The sequence below is a fragment of the Bos taurus genome, chromosome 3, assembly GCF_002263795.3.
Source record: "Bos taurus isolate L1 Dominette 01449 registration number 42190680 breed Hereford chromosome 3, ARS-UCD2.0, whole genome shotgun sequence".
Taxonomy (NCBI): domain Eukaryota; kingdom Metazoa; phylum Chordata; class Mammalia; order Artiodactyla; family Bovidae; genus Bos; species Bos taurus.
Window position 1 is genome coordinate 99837241 of NC_037330.1, and position 15149 is coordinate 99852389.

At 43.5% G+C, this 15149-nt stretch overlaps 1 protein-coding gene across 1 annotated transcript in view; it reads right to left on the minus strand.

Moving 5' to 3' along the window:
- The window catches only part of RAD54L (RAD54 like), a 25780-nt gene extending 19513 nt beyond the window's left edge, over positions 1–6267 (minus strand). The window contains 3 exon segments of the mRNA NM_001130766.1: positions 4076–4198; positions 6002–6088; positions 6166–6267. Coding sequence (NP_001124238.1) covers positions 4076–4198; positions 6002–6088; positions 6166–6168 — 213 coding nt within the window. The 5' untranslated portion in view covers positions 6169–6267.
- Positions 6268–15149: the final 8882 nt, after the last annotated feature.

Consider the following 15149-nt stretch of genomic DNA (forward strand, 5'->3'; position numbering starts at 1 on the left):
AATACTCATTGGAAGGACTGATGCTAAAGCTGAAGCTCTAATACTTTGGCCACCTGATAAAAAGAAGCAACTCATTAGAAAAGACCCTAATGCTGGGAAAGATTGAAGGCAGGAGAAGGAGACAACAGAGGATGAGATGGCTGGATGGCATCACCGACTCGATAAACATGAGTCTGAGTAAACTCTGGGAGTTGGTGATGGACAGGGAGGCCTGGAGTGCTGCAGTCCATGGGGTCACAAAGAGTTGGACACGACTGAGCAACTGAACTGACTGACAGAGGCAAAAGGCCTGTATGCAGAAAAGTATAAGATACTGATGAAAGAAATCAAAGATACAAACAGATGGAGATATCCCATGTTCTTGGATTGGAAGAATCAATACTGTGTAAATGTAAATGAATATACTACCCAAAGCAATCTATAGATTCAATGCAATTCCTATCAAATTAACAATGGTATTTTCCATAGAACTAGAAAAGAAAATTTTACAATTTATATGGAAGCAGAAAAGACCTTGAATAAACAAAGCAATCTGGAGAAACAAAAATGAAGCTAGAAGAATCAGGCTCCCTGACTTCAGACTATACTACAAAGCAACAGTAATCAAGACACTGGCTCAAAAACAAAAATATAGACCAATGGAAAAGGACAGACAATCCAGAGATAAACCCACACACCTATGGTCATCTTATCTATGACAAAAGAAGCAAGAAAATACAATGGAGAAAAGACTTCAGTAAATGGTGCTGTGAAAACTGGACAGCTACATGTAGAAGAATGAAATTAGAACACTTCCTAACACCATACACAAAAATAAACTCAAAATGGGTTAAACACCTGAATGTAAGGCTATACACAATAAAATTCTTAGAGGAAAACAGGCAAAACACTCAGATCTTTTTCATGCACCTCCTAATGAAAATAAACAAATGAGACCTAATTAAACGTAAAACCTTTTGCACAGTAAAGGAAACCATAAACAAAACAAAAAGACAACCCTCAGAATAGGAGGAAATATTTCATATGAACAAACTGAAAAAGGATTAATCTCCAAAATATACAAACAGCTCATGCAGCTTAATATCAAATCAAAAAATGGACAGAAGACGTAAACAGACATTTCTCCAAAGAAACCGTACAGAAGGCCAAACAAACACGTGAAAAGATGCTCAACATAACTAATTATTGGGAGAAGGCAATGGCACCCCACTCCAGTACTTTTGCCTGGAAAATCCCATGGACGGAGGAGCCTGGTAGGGCTGCAGTCCATGGGGTCGCTAGAGTCGGACACGACTGAGTGACTTCACTTTCACTTTTCACTTTCATGCATTGGAGAAGGAAATGGCAACCCACTCCAGTGTTCTTGTCTGGAGAATCCCAGGGACGGGGAAGCCTGGTGGGCTGCTGTCTACAGGATCGCACAGAGTCGGACACGACTGAAACTAATTATTAGAGGAATGCAAATCAAAACTACAATGAGGTATCAACTCACACCCATCAAAATGGCCATCATTAATAAAATCTACAAACAATAAATGCTAGAGACTGAGTGAAGACAAGGAAGTCCTCTTGCACTGTTGTTGGGAATATAAACTGGTACAAACACTATGGAGAACAGTATGGAGGTTTCTTAAAAAAACTCAGAACTAGCATATGAACAGCAATCTCACTACTGGACATATACTCAGAGAAAACCATAATTTAAAAAGACACATGTAGTGGTCAGTGTCTGACTCTTTGTGAACCCATGGACCATAGCCTGCCAGGCTCCTGTGTCCATGGGATTTCCCAGCCAAGAATACTGGAGTGGGTTGCCATTTCCTTCTCCAGGGGATCTTCCCGACCCAGAGATCAAACTCGCATCTCCTGCATTGGTAGGCAGACGGCTTACCACTGAGCCACCTGGGAAGCTCACACCTGAAACACACAACACTGTAAATCAACTATACTCCAATAAAAAATTTAAAAATGAAATATCAACTCTCTAAAGCAAAAAAATAAAGTTATTACAAAATAATGACTATACTTCCTTGTGTTGCATGTCCTTGTTGCTTATTTTATAAAAAAAAAAAAAAAAAGACTGATGTATCCCAATGTTCATAGCCAGAACATGGAAGTAACCTAAATGTTCACCAACAGAGGAATGGATAAAGAATAGAGTGTGTGTGTGTGTGTCCACAATGGAATTAGCCATAAGAAGGAATGAAATTGGGTCATTTGTAGACACATGGATGGACCTGGAGATTGTTATAAATGAGTGTAGTAAGCCAGAAAGAGAAAAACAAGTATCATGCATTAACGTATATATGTGGAATCTAGAAAAATGGTATAGATGATCTTATCTGCAAAACAGAAATAGAGACACAGAAGTAGAGAACAAATGCATGGACACCAAAGGGGAAGGGAGAGGGTGGGATGAACTGGGATTGACATATATACACTCTTGATACTATGTATAAAATAAATAACTAATGAGAATCAACTGTATAGCTCAGGGAACTCTATTCAGTGATCTGTGGTGACCTAAATGGGAAGGAAATCCAAAAAGAGGGGAGATATATATACATATATATACACACACACACACACGTATGGCTGATTCACTTTGCTACACAGCAGAAATTAATACAACATTGTAAAGCAACTATACTCCAATAAAAATTAATTTAAAAAACAATCTTGCGTCTCCTCTATTCTCAATACTACACTATTTCTGACACCTGACGTGGGTTTTCCACACGTCAAGCAAATCTTCGGTTCCACTTGGGTTCCCTACACCTTAATTCCAACACTATCTTCCAGGAGAAAGCATCAGAAGCAAATCTCAAGTCTAGGTGCTTCTAACCACAAAGTGAAAGTCGCTCAATCAGCTCTTTGCAACCCCATGGACTGTAGCCTGCCAGGCTCCTCTGTCCATGGGATTTTCCAGGCAATACTGGGAGGGATTGCCATTTCCTTCTCCAGGGGATATTCCCAACCCTGGGATCCAACCCAAGTTTCCTGCATTGCAGGCAGTCTTGAAAGGCTCTGACCCCAAGCTACAAATCAAATGTTACCACAACCCCTTCCTTAGATTAATTCACTAGCTGGTTCAGAGAACTCAGATAAAGTTTACTTACTAGATTACTGGTTTATCACAAAGGATATTAAAAGATATGAATGAATAGCCAGATGAACAGACACACAGAGGGAGGAAGTCTGGAAGAGCGGTGAACACTGGAGCTTCTGGCCCAGAGGAGCTTCGAGTGTGCCTCTTCCTGACTTCCTGCTCACTAACCAGGAAGTTCTCCAAACCCTCCCAAACCTTTTGTGTTTCTAAGGAGGCTTTTGACACAGGTAGGACTGATTAAACATTGGCCATTGGTGGGTTGGTTCCCCTGGCAACCAGTCCCAAAGTTAAGTGCTTTCCAAAGTCATCTCATTAGCAAACTCAGGTGTGGCTGAAAGGGGTTCATTAGGAATAACAGAAGACATCTTGATCCCTCTTATCATTTAAATTCCAAAGGTTTTTGGAGCTGTGTCTTGGTGTCCTTCAGAAGGTTTAGAGGAAAAAGCTTTGGATGGAGCTAGGCAGATCTGACAATTTTGTAACTTTAAGCAAATTATTTAACCCCTCTAGGATTCATCTTCCTTATCTTAAAAAAATGAGTTACATGAGATAATGCACATAACCTGCCCTGGTGATGATTACTTTTGATTTTACTAAAGGATACGGTGAAAGCTATAGGGCTCTGGTACTTCTTAGACGCCATTATGCAGAATCAGACAGTTCTCTGCTGGGTTCCAACACCCTGTCTAAATGGGAAGGTCTTCACTGTCTGCACCTTGTTGTCATCAGCCAGTCCCAGCCACCTGAGAGTTGGTGCCCAAGTAGCTATAACAAGGGGAATTCCAAGTCAGGTACACTAAGGAAATCTCTAAGAAAAGAGGTCAGGCCTTTTCCAGGCCCCGGGAGCTGTGGCCAGGCCCAAATCTCCCACTAAAGCATCTGATGGCTACTGAGAGAGGATTCAGGGAGCCTCCCTAAACAAAAGAGGGCACACACAGACACCGACAGGTTATAGCTCAGGCTTACATGTTGACTGCTGTCCAGACAGGGTGGTCGATTCGTTAGTTGAGTCAAAGGTTTCCGAAAAGGAGACAGGAAACACTCCTGGCTCTGGGTCTCACAGCTGGATTTCTTAGGTTTCTTAGAAGTCTAGGAGAGAGAATTGGGGAAGGTGAAGTCTGGATGATACAGAGTTAGCCACAATGACAACTAATATTTAAAATCTCATTAAGCGTAAAGCACTGTGCTAAACTCTTCACATGTGTTATCATATATCATCTTCATAGTAATCCTAGAATACATGTTTACATCCTGATGTAACAGGTGAGAACACTGGAGCTTAGTGAAGTTAAAGAACTTGCCTAATTTGAGGAGCAGTGAAAAGTAAAAGTCGCTCAGTCCTGTCCAACTCTGCCTGCCCGTGGACTATACAATCCATGGAATTCTCCAGGCCAGAATACTGGAGTGGGTAGCCATTCCCTTCCCCAGGGGATCTTCCCGACCCAAGAATAGAGCTAGCACTGCAGGCAGATTCTTTCCAACTGAGCTATCAGGGAAGCCCCAAGGGGCAATGGAAGAAGCGAATGAAGTGAGCCTGTGACGGGCAAGTCCATCAGTAGCATAGTCAAGCTGCCCACAAATCTTCACCCCAAAAGCCCCAAGGAATGACTGAGTGACTCTTTGCTTTCCTCCCAGGGTTTACCAATGGAGGGCAAGAGTAGCTGCTGCTGCTGCTGCTGCTGCGTCACTTCAGTCGTGTCCGACTCCAGCGACCCCATAGACGGCAGCCCACCAGGCTTCCCCATCCCTGGGATTCTGCAGGCAAGAACACTGGAGTGGGTTGCCATTTCCTTCTCCAACGCATGAAAGTAAAAAGTGAAAGTAAAGTCGCTCAGTCATGTCCGACTCTTAGCAACCCCATGGACTGCAGTCTACCAGGCTCCTCTGTCCATGGATTTTCCAGGCAAAAGTACTGGAGTGGGGTGCCATTGCCTTCTCCGGGGCAAGAGTAGAGCTGCTCCCAACTCCCAGGCCGCTCTCGCCAGTCCCCACCATGTCTGTGGTGAAAGCATTTTCTGGAGCAACCAGGAGCAGACAACACCAAGTGCTGCCCCAAGTTCAAGTCTGAGACCCATGTAAGTGGCAAGGGGCAGCCAAGACAGCCTGCACACCAGCAATGCAGCTACAGAACGAGCCCCACTGAGCCATCAGGCAAGAATCCACCTGTAGCAGCTTGCCAAGGTATCCGAAGCTACAAGGCACACCTGAAACAAACACCAGACCCCTTCCACTCTCTCTATGGGCTTTTACTCACATGTTGCAACCGCCCCAAATTGCCTTCTAGATATTTCTTAGCTAATCCCTTCTTCAAACCACTGCTTCCTGAATTGCTTTCTCTGAAGTGCATGCTACATCATCATCCTACTGATTTAGGTTACATAGGTCCTACCCACAGCTAGTCCCAAAAAGCCTCCAAGGCAGGGCCCAGTCCAAAGTCAAACGTGGTGCCCTTGATTATCTGCAGGGACAGGAGGGGCAGCACCACCCCTCCAATCAAGGCCCAAGGAAGCTCAGATTCTACCACAGGCCCAGTACACCCTACTGTTCTGTGACACGGGCAGGTGACAAAGAGAAAAAGAGCTGCTAGTTGCTGCTGGGGCCTCCTCCCCACTTTTTTCCCAAGGGAACCAAAGGGTCCAACCCAATCAGCTCTTTGCTTTGGAACAGCAAATTTTCCTATCAGGAAAACTGAGGCATACTAGCTTTTAGTGAGCACCTTGAGGACAAAGATTTTTATCCAGTTCGATGCCTGACACATAGTAAACACTGAAAGGTTTCTGGAGGTGACAGGGTACATTTCATGTAACCCCAGAAACCAAGTCTAGGATTCCTCTCTGCCTAAACAGCCCTGCAACCCCACGTTCCCTATCCCCTTGAGGGCAGAGTACTCACCACTGCTCCAGGCTGCCAGTCTTCATCATCAGAGGGTCCGTCTTCCGGTTTTCTCTTGGCCAGCTGGCTGGGAGCTAAGCTCCTCCTCTGTAAGAAGAGGACGGAAACAGTCCATTAGACCCAGCCATAGTGCTAGCCACAGTCTCCCATAGGCCCATACTTACCATCCTGGACCCAGTAACATAAAATGTCAAGTACCCATTAGGCAAAGGTCAAAGGCACACAGCAGCTGAGAATGTAGAACCAGCCTACTAAAGAGCGGGCTGCTACTCTTTTGAGAGCATGGGCTAATTAAAGGAGCAGGAATGGAGGGAATACAGCCAGGGGCTGAGCTTTGGGCCCGAAGTATGAAGAGTGTCGGTCTCCAGGTAGCCGAGGCGGGAGAGAAGGGCAAAAAGGAAGTACCCAATCAGAAATGGGTAGAGGTCTAGGATGGGGGGAAGAGGCAGGGGAAGAGACTGCCAGACTGGGCAGAGGGGAGTCGGAATAACGGCCCCAGATGGACCTGAAGGCAGGGGGTAGCAGCGGGGTGGGGGGAGGGGAGGAAGGGTGAAAATCTGAGGCCTGGGGAGGGCGAGTCCGGAGAAGGGATTTCCCAGGTCGGAGTGCGGATGCGGGCCTGAGGGAGGCCGAGCAGGGGTCCAGGCAGGACACGTAGAAAACCCGGGTTTGGGAGGGGAATCCCAGGCAAGGCTGGAAAGAGCCGCACAGCTGAATCCCAAGCACTGCCGCTAAACCTTCCTCTACCCAAAGCGCGCGTTAACAGCCGCCAGGACTCCCGGGACCCGCCAGGCCCGGTCAATCGAACCTCCCGCGGTGCAGCCACCGCACCACCCATTGGCTGCGTTCTATGCGTTCGGCGCTCGCGCCCCAAGGATGGGGGCGGGCCTAGCCCTGCGGTCGCGGAGAGGCCGGGGAAGTAGAGCTGAGTTGGCTAAGGGGATCAGCGAGGAGGTGGGACTTAGGGGGGAGGGCGGGGTCCGCGGTGGCGGGAGCGGTTAGGCGAGGTGGGCGGGGCAAGAGGGCCAGCAAGGTTTTTGTGCTTGGGGGCAGGGCTTGCGCTTGGGGGCAGGGCTTGCGTTCGGGTCCACTGGCCTGTTGTGCTGCCTGGGAAGCAACTGAAGTGATGGTTTACTTTAGATGGGGCTGCGAAGGACTTGCACCTGTGTGCAGAAGGCTGGGAAAGGGGGCATAGTATGTGACAGAGCTGGAGAGGAGGTCGGGGTTGGAGTTAGATGTCGCTCCTTTTCCCCATCCCCAGCCGCCGAGGGTGGGGGCAGTTTTTCCGTCTGGACTCCCTACCACGTGGTCGGCTTAGGCAGTGAAAGCTCCCAGGGGACTTGATTTTTAGATCTGGGGTGTCTCAAAGAAAGCTACCTTCCTTTCCTAGGCAAAACCGTGCTGGCGGCAATGTGGCTTTGGAGTCAGACCTAATCCTATACACGCAGTCTTCCTGTAGGCTCAGTTTCTTAAAACGTCAATTACTTCATAACGAAACTGTGTATTATGTTAGTATTTTGGCAATTCTGAGAATTAGATAATGTGCTCAAATTTCTCGATATAATGCCAAGCACAACCTAGGTACTCACTAGTAAGGGGTATACACATAGCATTTATTGTCAGGTACCTCTAAGTTTCTTAGTTATAATCATTTAATAAAGAAAGCTGGTACGGTGTGAGGAACACGTGTATACCTGTGGCGGATTCATGTTGATATATGGCAAAATCAATACAATATTGTAAAGTTAAAAAATAAAATTAAAAATAAAGAAAAACAAAAAAGATATAAAAATAAGCAAACATTTTAAAAATTTAAAAAAATGAAAGAAAGCTGAGCGCCGAAGAATTGATGCTTTTGAACTGTGGTGTTGGAGAAGACTCTTGAGAGTCCCTTGGACTGCAGGGAGATCCAACCAATCCATCCTAAAGGAGATCAGTCCTGAATATTCATTGGAAGGACTGATGCTGAAGCTCCAACTCCGGTATTTTGGCCACCTGATATGAAGAACGGACTCATTTGAAAAGACCCTGATGCTGGGAAAGATTGAAGGCAGGAGGAGAAGGGGATGACAGAGGATGAGATGGTTGGATGGCATCACTGACCCAATGGACATGAGTTTGAGTAAACTCTGGGAGATGGTGATGGACAGGGAGGCCTGGCATGCTGCAGTCCGTGGGGTCGCAAAGAGTCAGACACGACTGACCAACTGAACTGAACTGAATGCTCACAACTGTGAGGCAGGTTTATTATTGTCCCTGTAGACTAAAAAAATTGCTCACAACCTAAAAGTTGAGAGTTAAGTTTTGTTTGGTGGGAATTTTTAGGACGTCAAGCCCAGGAAGCAGAATCTCAAGTAACCCTAAGAGAACTCCTCAGAGGAGGCAAGGGGGAACTTCCATATATAGAAGTTTTGCAACACAGGGCAAGTAATCAGAAATATCTAAAGTGAAAGTGTTGGTCATTCGGTCGTGTCCGACTCTCTGTGACTCCTTGGACTGTAGCCTGCCAGGCTCCTCTGTCCATGGGATTTCTCAGGCAAGAGTACTGGAGTGGGTTGCCATTTCCTTCTCCAGGGTATCTTCCCAACCCAGTGTTTGAACCTGGGTCTCCCACATTGCAGGCAAAGTCTTTACAGTCTGAGCCACAGGGAAGCCCTAAAAATTATTGTAGAAATAATTGAAGAAAGCTAGAAATCAAAAATTAAGGAATTAAATGCTTTTCTGTGTATGGGAAAATGCAAGATTCTGGGCTCAGTGAAATTATTCCTTTGATCTGCACCTCAGCTCTCTGGGGCCAGTATCCTGTGCTTTCGGGCTTCCTTGGTGGTTCAGACAGTAAAGAATCAGCCTGCAGTGCAGGATACCTGAGTTGGATCCCTGGGTTGGGATGATCCCTTGGAGAATGGAATGGCAGCCGACTCCAGTATTCTTGCCTGGGAAATCCCATGGACAGAGGCACCTGGCGGACTACAACTCATGGGGTCACAAAGAGTCAGACAAGACTGAGCAACTTTCACTCACATCCTGTGCTTTTACATCCTGAGTTTCCTCAGGGTTCGCCTTACAGAGTGGCTGCAGTCTGATGGCTGCTGGATGGCAGACATTCTTTGTTTCCTCTATGAGTTCCCCCAGGGCTCACTACTTTCTGTGGTGGCTGCAAGTCTCCAATCGCTGATGACTGTGACATCTTTTGAAAAGACCCTGATGCTGGGAAAGATTGAGGGCAGGAGGAGAAGGGGGTGACAGAGAATGAGATGGTTAGATGGTGTCAGCAACTCAATAGACATGAGTTTGAGCAAACTCCAGGAGATAGTGAAGGACAGGAAAGCCTGGTGAGCTGCAGTCCAAATGAACAACAATGGCAGGCAGTATTCCATTTGTCATCCCTATTTTACAGATGAAGAAACTGCTTAGAGAAACTAAGTTTACACACCTTGAGAATGACCAGGATTTGAATTTAGAATCATTGTTTTTCAGTCACCATGCTGTGGTAAGGAGGGGCTGAGCTAAGTTTTGTGGGGCCTGAAGCTTTTTTAAGTACTTGTTTAGACCTTCTAAAGTTGCTGCTGCTGCTGCTGCTAAGTCGCTTCAGTCGTGTCCGACTCTGTGTGACCTCATAGATGGCAGCCCACCAGGCTCCCCCGTCCCTGGGATTCTCCAGGCAAGAACACTGGAGTGGGTTGCCATTTCCTTCTCTAATACATGAAAGTGAAAAATGAAAGTGAAGTCGCTCAGTCGTGTCTGACTCTTAACAACCCCGTGGACTGCAGCCTACCAGGCTCCTCCGTCCATAGGATTTTCCAGGCAAGAGTACTGGAGTAGGGTGCCATCACCGTCTCCGCTTCTAAAGTTAGGTACACATTAAAATTAGGTACTCAGGGCTTCCCTGGTGGCTCAGTGGTAATGAATCTGCCTGCCAGTGCAGGAGACACAGGTTCACTCCCTGGTCCAGGAAGATCCCATATGCTGCAGAACAACTAAGCCCAGGCTTCACAACTGCTGGGCCCACACTATGCAGCCTTAGAGCTGCAACCACTGAGCCTCCGTGCAGCAACTACTGAAGCCCAAGTGCTCTAGAGCCCATGCTCTGCAACAAGTCACCGCAATGAGAAGCCCACATACAACTAGAGAGTAGTCCACTCTCACTGCAACTAGAGAAAGCCACAGACCAAAGAAGACCCAGCAGAGCCAAAAAATAAATAAATAAAATTACGTTCTCAATGTTTGTTTTTAATGAAAAACAATGATAGAATCTTGGAAATGTAGGTCCCTTTCTTCTGAAACCTCTAGGCAATTTATCAGAAAGCCTTCTTTATGCAGTCTGGCTTCTCCCCAATTAGAACACTCTGATCCCTAATAACTTCCAGGACTCCAGGGTCTGTGCAGATGGTCCCTGAAGCTTACCTTTAGCTTTATGGTAAATCTGCCTCTGATGTTTGCCTGGAGTGGGACAGGGTATACTTGCTTATTGACTTTTTAATCATGTATTTTAATTTAAAGATAATTACCAAAAAAAGCTAAAAAGAAAGAAAGATAATTGCAGATTCATATGCAATTGTAAGAAATAATACTGAGATACTATGTACCCTTTATCCCATTTCCCTAATGGTAACATGTTGCAGAAGTGTAGTATGACATCGGGACCGGGATATTGACATAATGCAGTCACCATACAGAACATTTCCATCACCTGAGAATCCCTCATGTTGCCCTTTTATAGCCACTTCCCCTTCTCACTTCTACCCCTTCTTTAATCCCTGGTAACTAGTAATTTATTCTCCATTTCTATAGTTTTGTCATTTCAAAAATGTTATCTAAATGGAATCATATAATAGTAACTTTCTAAAATTGGATTTTTCACTCAGCATGATTCTCTAGAGATTTATCTAGATTGTTGAGCATATGCATATCATATCAATATTTCTTACTATTGCTGAGTAGGATTCTGTGATGCGGATGTACCTCAGTTTATTTAACTAGTCACATGTTAAGGACACCCAGGTTGTTTCCAGTGTTGGCTATTATAAACTGCCACAAGCATTCATTTGCAGATTTTTGTGTGAAAATGTCTTAATTCTCTGGGATAAATGCTCAGGGGTACAATTGCTAGGTTATAGAGTATTTGTATGTTTAGCTTTTTAAAAAACTCACAAATTGTTTTCCAGAATGACTGTAACATTTCACATTCCCAGCAGCAATGTATGAATGATCCAGTTTTTCCACATCCTTATACTTTTGGAGAAGGCAATGGCACCCCACTCCAGTACTCTTGCCTGGAAAATCCCATGGATAGAGGAGCCTGATAGGCTGCAATCCATGGGGTCTCGAAGTGTGACTGAGCGACTTCACTTTCATTTTTCACTTTCATTCATTGGAGAAGGAAATGGCAACCCACTCCAGTGTTCTTGCCTGGAGAATCCCAGGGGCGGGGAAGCCTGGTGGGCTGCCGTCTGTGGGGTCGCACAGAGTTGGACACGACTGAAGCGACTTAGCAGCATAAATTTGATGTTATCATTGTTTTTAACTTTAGCTGTTCTGGTAAGTGTCGAGTAATATCTTGTGATTTTAATTTGCATTTTCCTAATTGCTAATGACATTGAACATCTTTGCATGGATTTATTTGACATCTGTATATCTTAGTGAAATGTCTCTTCAATGTATTTTGTCCACTTTCTAATCAGATTGTTTTTTACTGCTGTTTTGAACATGCTTTATGTATTCTAAATAGTAGTTGTTTGTCAGATATGTGGTTTGCCAATATTTTTGTCCATTTTGTAGCTTATTTTTTCATCCTCTTAACAGAGTCTTTCACCAAACAAGCCTCCTTAATTTTGATGAAGTACAGTCTATCAGTTTTTCCTTTTTATGGATCATGATCTTGATGTCAACTCTAAGAACACTTGACCTGGGAACTCCTTGGTGGTTCAATGGTTAGAACTTGGCACTCTTACAGCCAGAGCCCAGGTTTGATCCCAGTCAGGGGAACTAAGATCCAGCAAGCTGCATGGCACTGTTCCCCCCAAAATGGTTAAAAACAGTAAGAAGAGGGGCTTCCCTGGCGGTTCAGTGGTTGAGACTTTGCCTTCCTATGTGGGGGGTGTGGGTAACACTTGATATAACCCTAGATCCCAAAGATTTTCTCTTAAGTTTTTTCATAAAACTTTTGAGCTTTATGTTTTGCATTCAAATATGTGATCCATTTTGAGTTAATTTTGTATATAATGTGTGATATATAAGTGGAGAGGCTAATTTCCTATCGATATTCAATTGCTCTAGAACCATGTTAAGAAGTGATGAAATGGGTCTTCCCTGGTGGTCCAGTGGTTAAGAATCCACCTTGCAATGCAGTGGACATGGGTTTGATCCATGGCTGGAGAACTAAGATCCCACATGCCACATGGCCTAAAAAATAAATAAACAAAAAGATTAAAGAAGATAATTTAGGTGATACAAACTTCATTTAACACTTCATGATCAGACAGTAGCCATCCATAAAACTGTTAATGGAGTAAAAGACAGATAAAGAGTAATAAACAGGAAGAGAAAAATAGAAAATACCTGATCGACTGGGACAACATAGTCAATCCTGCTTGGAGTGAGAAGGAGCAGAAATTAAGTATAGAGCCCAGAGTTGGCTTGGCATTTGGGGATGGCTGAGGATATAGAGATGTATGTTTCTGCTGAAGCAGAGTAATTACAGGGACGTGAAGGTTGTATAAATTTCCATGTCACCACAAGCAGAAGTGGCTCCTGCTTGTTGAATAGGCTATCTTTCCTTCTCTGAATTGTTTTTGTACTTCTGTCAAAATTTAGTTGGGTGTATTTGTGTGGATGCATTTCTGGGATTTCTATACTGTTCTGCTGATCTATTCCTTCATCAGTACTATACAGTCTTGGTAACTGTAGGTATATGTCTTGAAACTGGATAGACTGAACCACTTTATTTTCTTTTTCAAAGTTGTTTTACCTATTCTAATTTCTTTGCCTTTCTGTATAAATTTGAGGATAATCTTGTCTGTATTTACAAAAAAGTTGCTGTGATTTGGATAGAAATTTCATTAAACCTATTTACCAATTTGGAAAGAATTGATATGTTTACTGTATTGAACTTACTAATCCATGAACATAATATGTCTCTCCATTTGTTTAGATTTTCTTTTATTTCATTCATCAGCATTGGGTAGTTTTCAGTATACAAATCCTATACATTTTTTTTTTCAAATTGACACCTAAGTTTTTTCTTTTAATGATTATTAATGATACTGTATTTTTATTTTTTATTTCCTCATGTTCATTGCTAGTATATTGAACTGAAATTGATTTTTGTATGTTTAGTGTGTATTCTGAGACCTTAAAGAACTAACTTATTAGTTCTAAGAGGCTTTTTGGTAGATTCCTTGGGATTTTCTATATAGGCAATCATGTCATCTGCATATAGGGACACTTTTATTTCTCTTTCTAATGTATTTGCCTTTTATTTACTTTTTCTACTTTATTGCACTGGCTAGAACGTCCCATAAAATGTTGAACAAGAGTGATAAAGGGAGATATTCTGTCTTGTTCCCTATCATGGGGGAAAATTATTATCCTTCACCATTACGTATAATGTTAGCTGTAAGTTTTTTGTTGATGTTCTTTAACAAATTGAGGAGCTCCCCATTTTTCTGGGAAGTTTTATCATAAACAGTTGTATTTTGTTAAAAGTTTTTTTCTGTATCAAATGATGTGATCATGTGATTTTGCTTCTTTAGCCTACGAATATGATAGGTTACATTAACTGATTTTTTTAAGTATATTTTCTAAAAATTAATTAATTTTTTATTTTTGGCTATGCTGAGTCTTTATTGCTGCACACGGGCCTTCTCTAGTTGCAGCAAGCAGTCTACTCCCTGGTTGTGGTTCGCAGGCTTCTCATTGTGGGAGCTTCTCTTGTTGCACATCATGAGCTCTCCAGCACCAGCTCAGTAATTGTGGCCCATGGGCTCAGTAGTTGCGGCCCATGGGCTTAATTGCCCTGCAGCATGTGGAATCTTCTCTCACCAGGAATCGAACCCATGTCCCTTGCATTGGCAGGTTGATTCTTAACCACTGGGCCACCAGGGAAGTCCCATATCATTCTTAATATCCAGTATCTAACAAAAAATTGTTACTCAATTTTGAAATGTTACTCATAAGTCAGACAATAAAATCCTGCCCTACTGTGACACAGATGTTAAAATTAGCAGACAAGAATTTTAATGCACCTGTTATTAATAGTTTCAAAGACATAAAAATATGTGCAAATAAAATACCACTACATAGCTACTAAAATAGCTAAAATTAAAAAGAGTGACACTATATTAAAGTATTGGTGAGGATGTAGAGCCTTTTCATACTGTTCATGGGGTTCTCAAGGCAAGAATACTGAAGTGGTTTGCCATTCCCTTCTCCGGTGGACCAAGTTTTGTCAAAACTCTCCACCATGACCTGTCCTTCTTGAGACTTTATTTTTTTGTGCTCTAAAATCACTGCAGATGGTGACTGCCCATGAAACTAAAAGATGCTTGCTCCTTGGAAGAAAAGCTATGACCAACCTAGACAGCATATTAAAAAGCAGAGACATTACTTTGCCAACAAAGGTGGGTCTAGTCCAGTAGTTAGATATGGATATGAGAGTTGGACTATAAAGAAAGCTGAGCGCCAAAGAACTGATGCTTTTGAACTGTGGTGTTGGAGAAGACTCTTAAGAGTCCCTTGGACTGCAAGGAGATACAACCAGTCCATCCCAAAGGAGATCAGTCCTGGGTGTTCATTGGAAGGACTGATGTTGAAGCTGAGACTCCAATATTTTGGCTGCCTGATGCAAAGAAGTGACTCATTTGAAAAGATCCTGATGCTGGGAAAGATTGAAGACAGGAGGAGAAGGGGACAACAGAGGATGAGATGGTTGGATGGCATCACCGATTCAATGGACATGAGTTTGAGCAAGCTCTGGGAGTTAGTGATGGACAGGGAAGCCTGGCATGCTGCAGTCCATGGGGTTGCAAAGAGTCAGACATGACTAAGCAACTGAACTGACTGACTAAGGAAGCAGAGCAACCGGCACTCATATACTTTACTGATCGGAGTATAAAATGGTAAAAGCATTTTCAGAAAAGTGTTAGTGTTT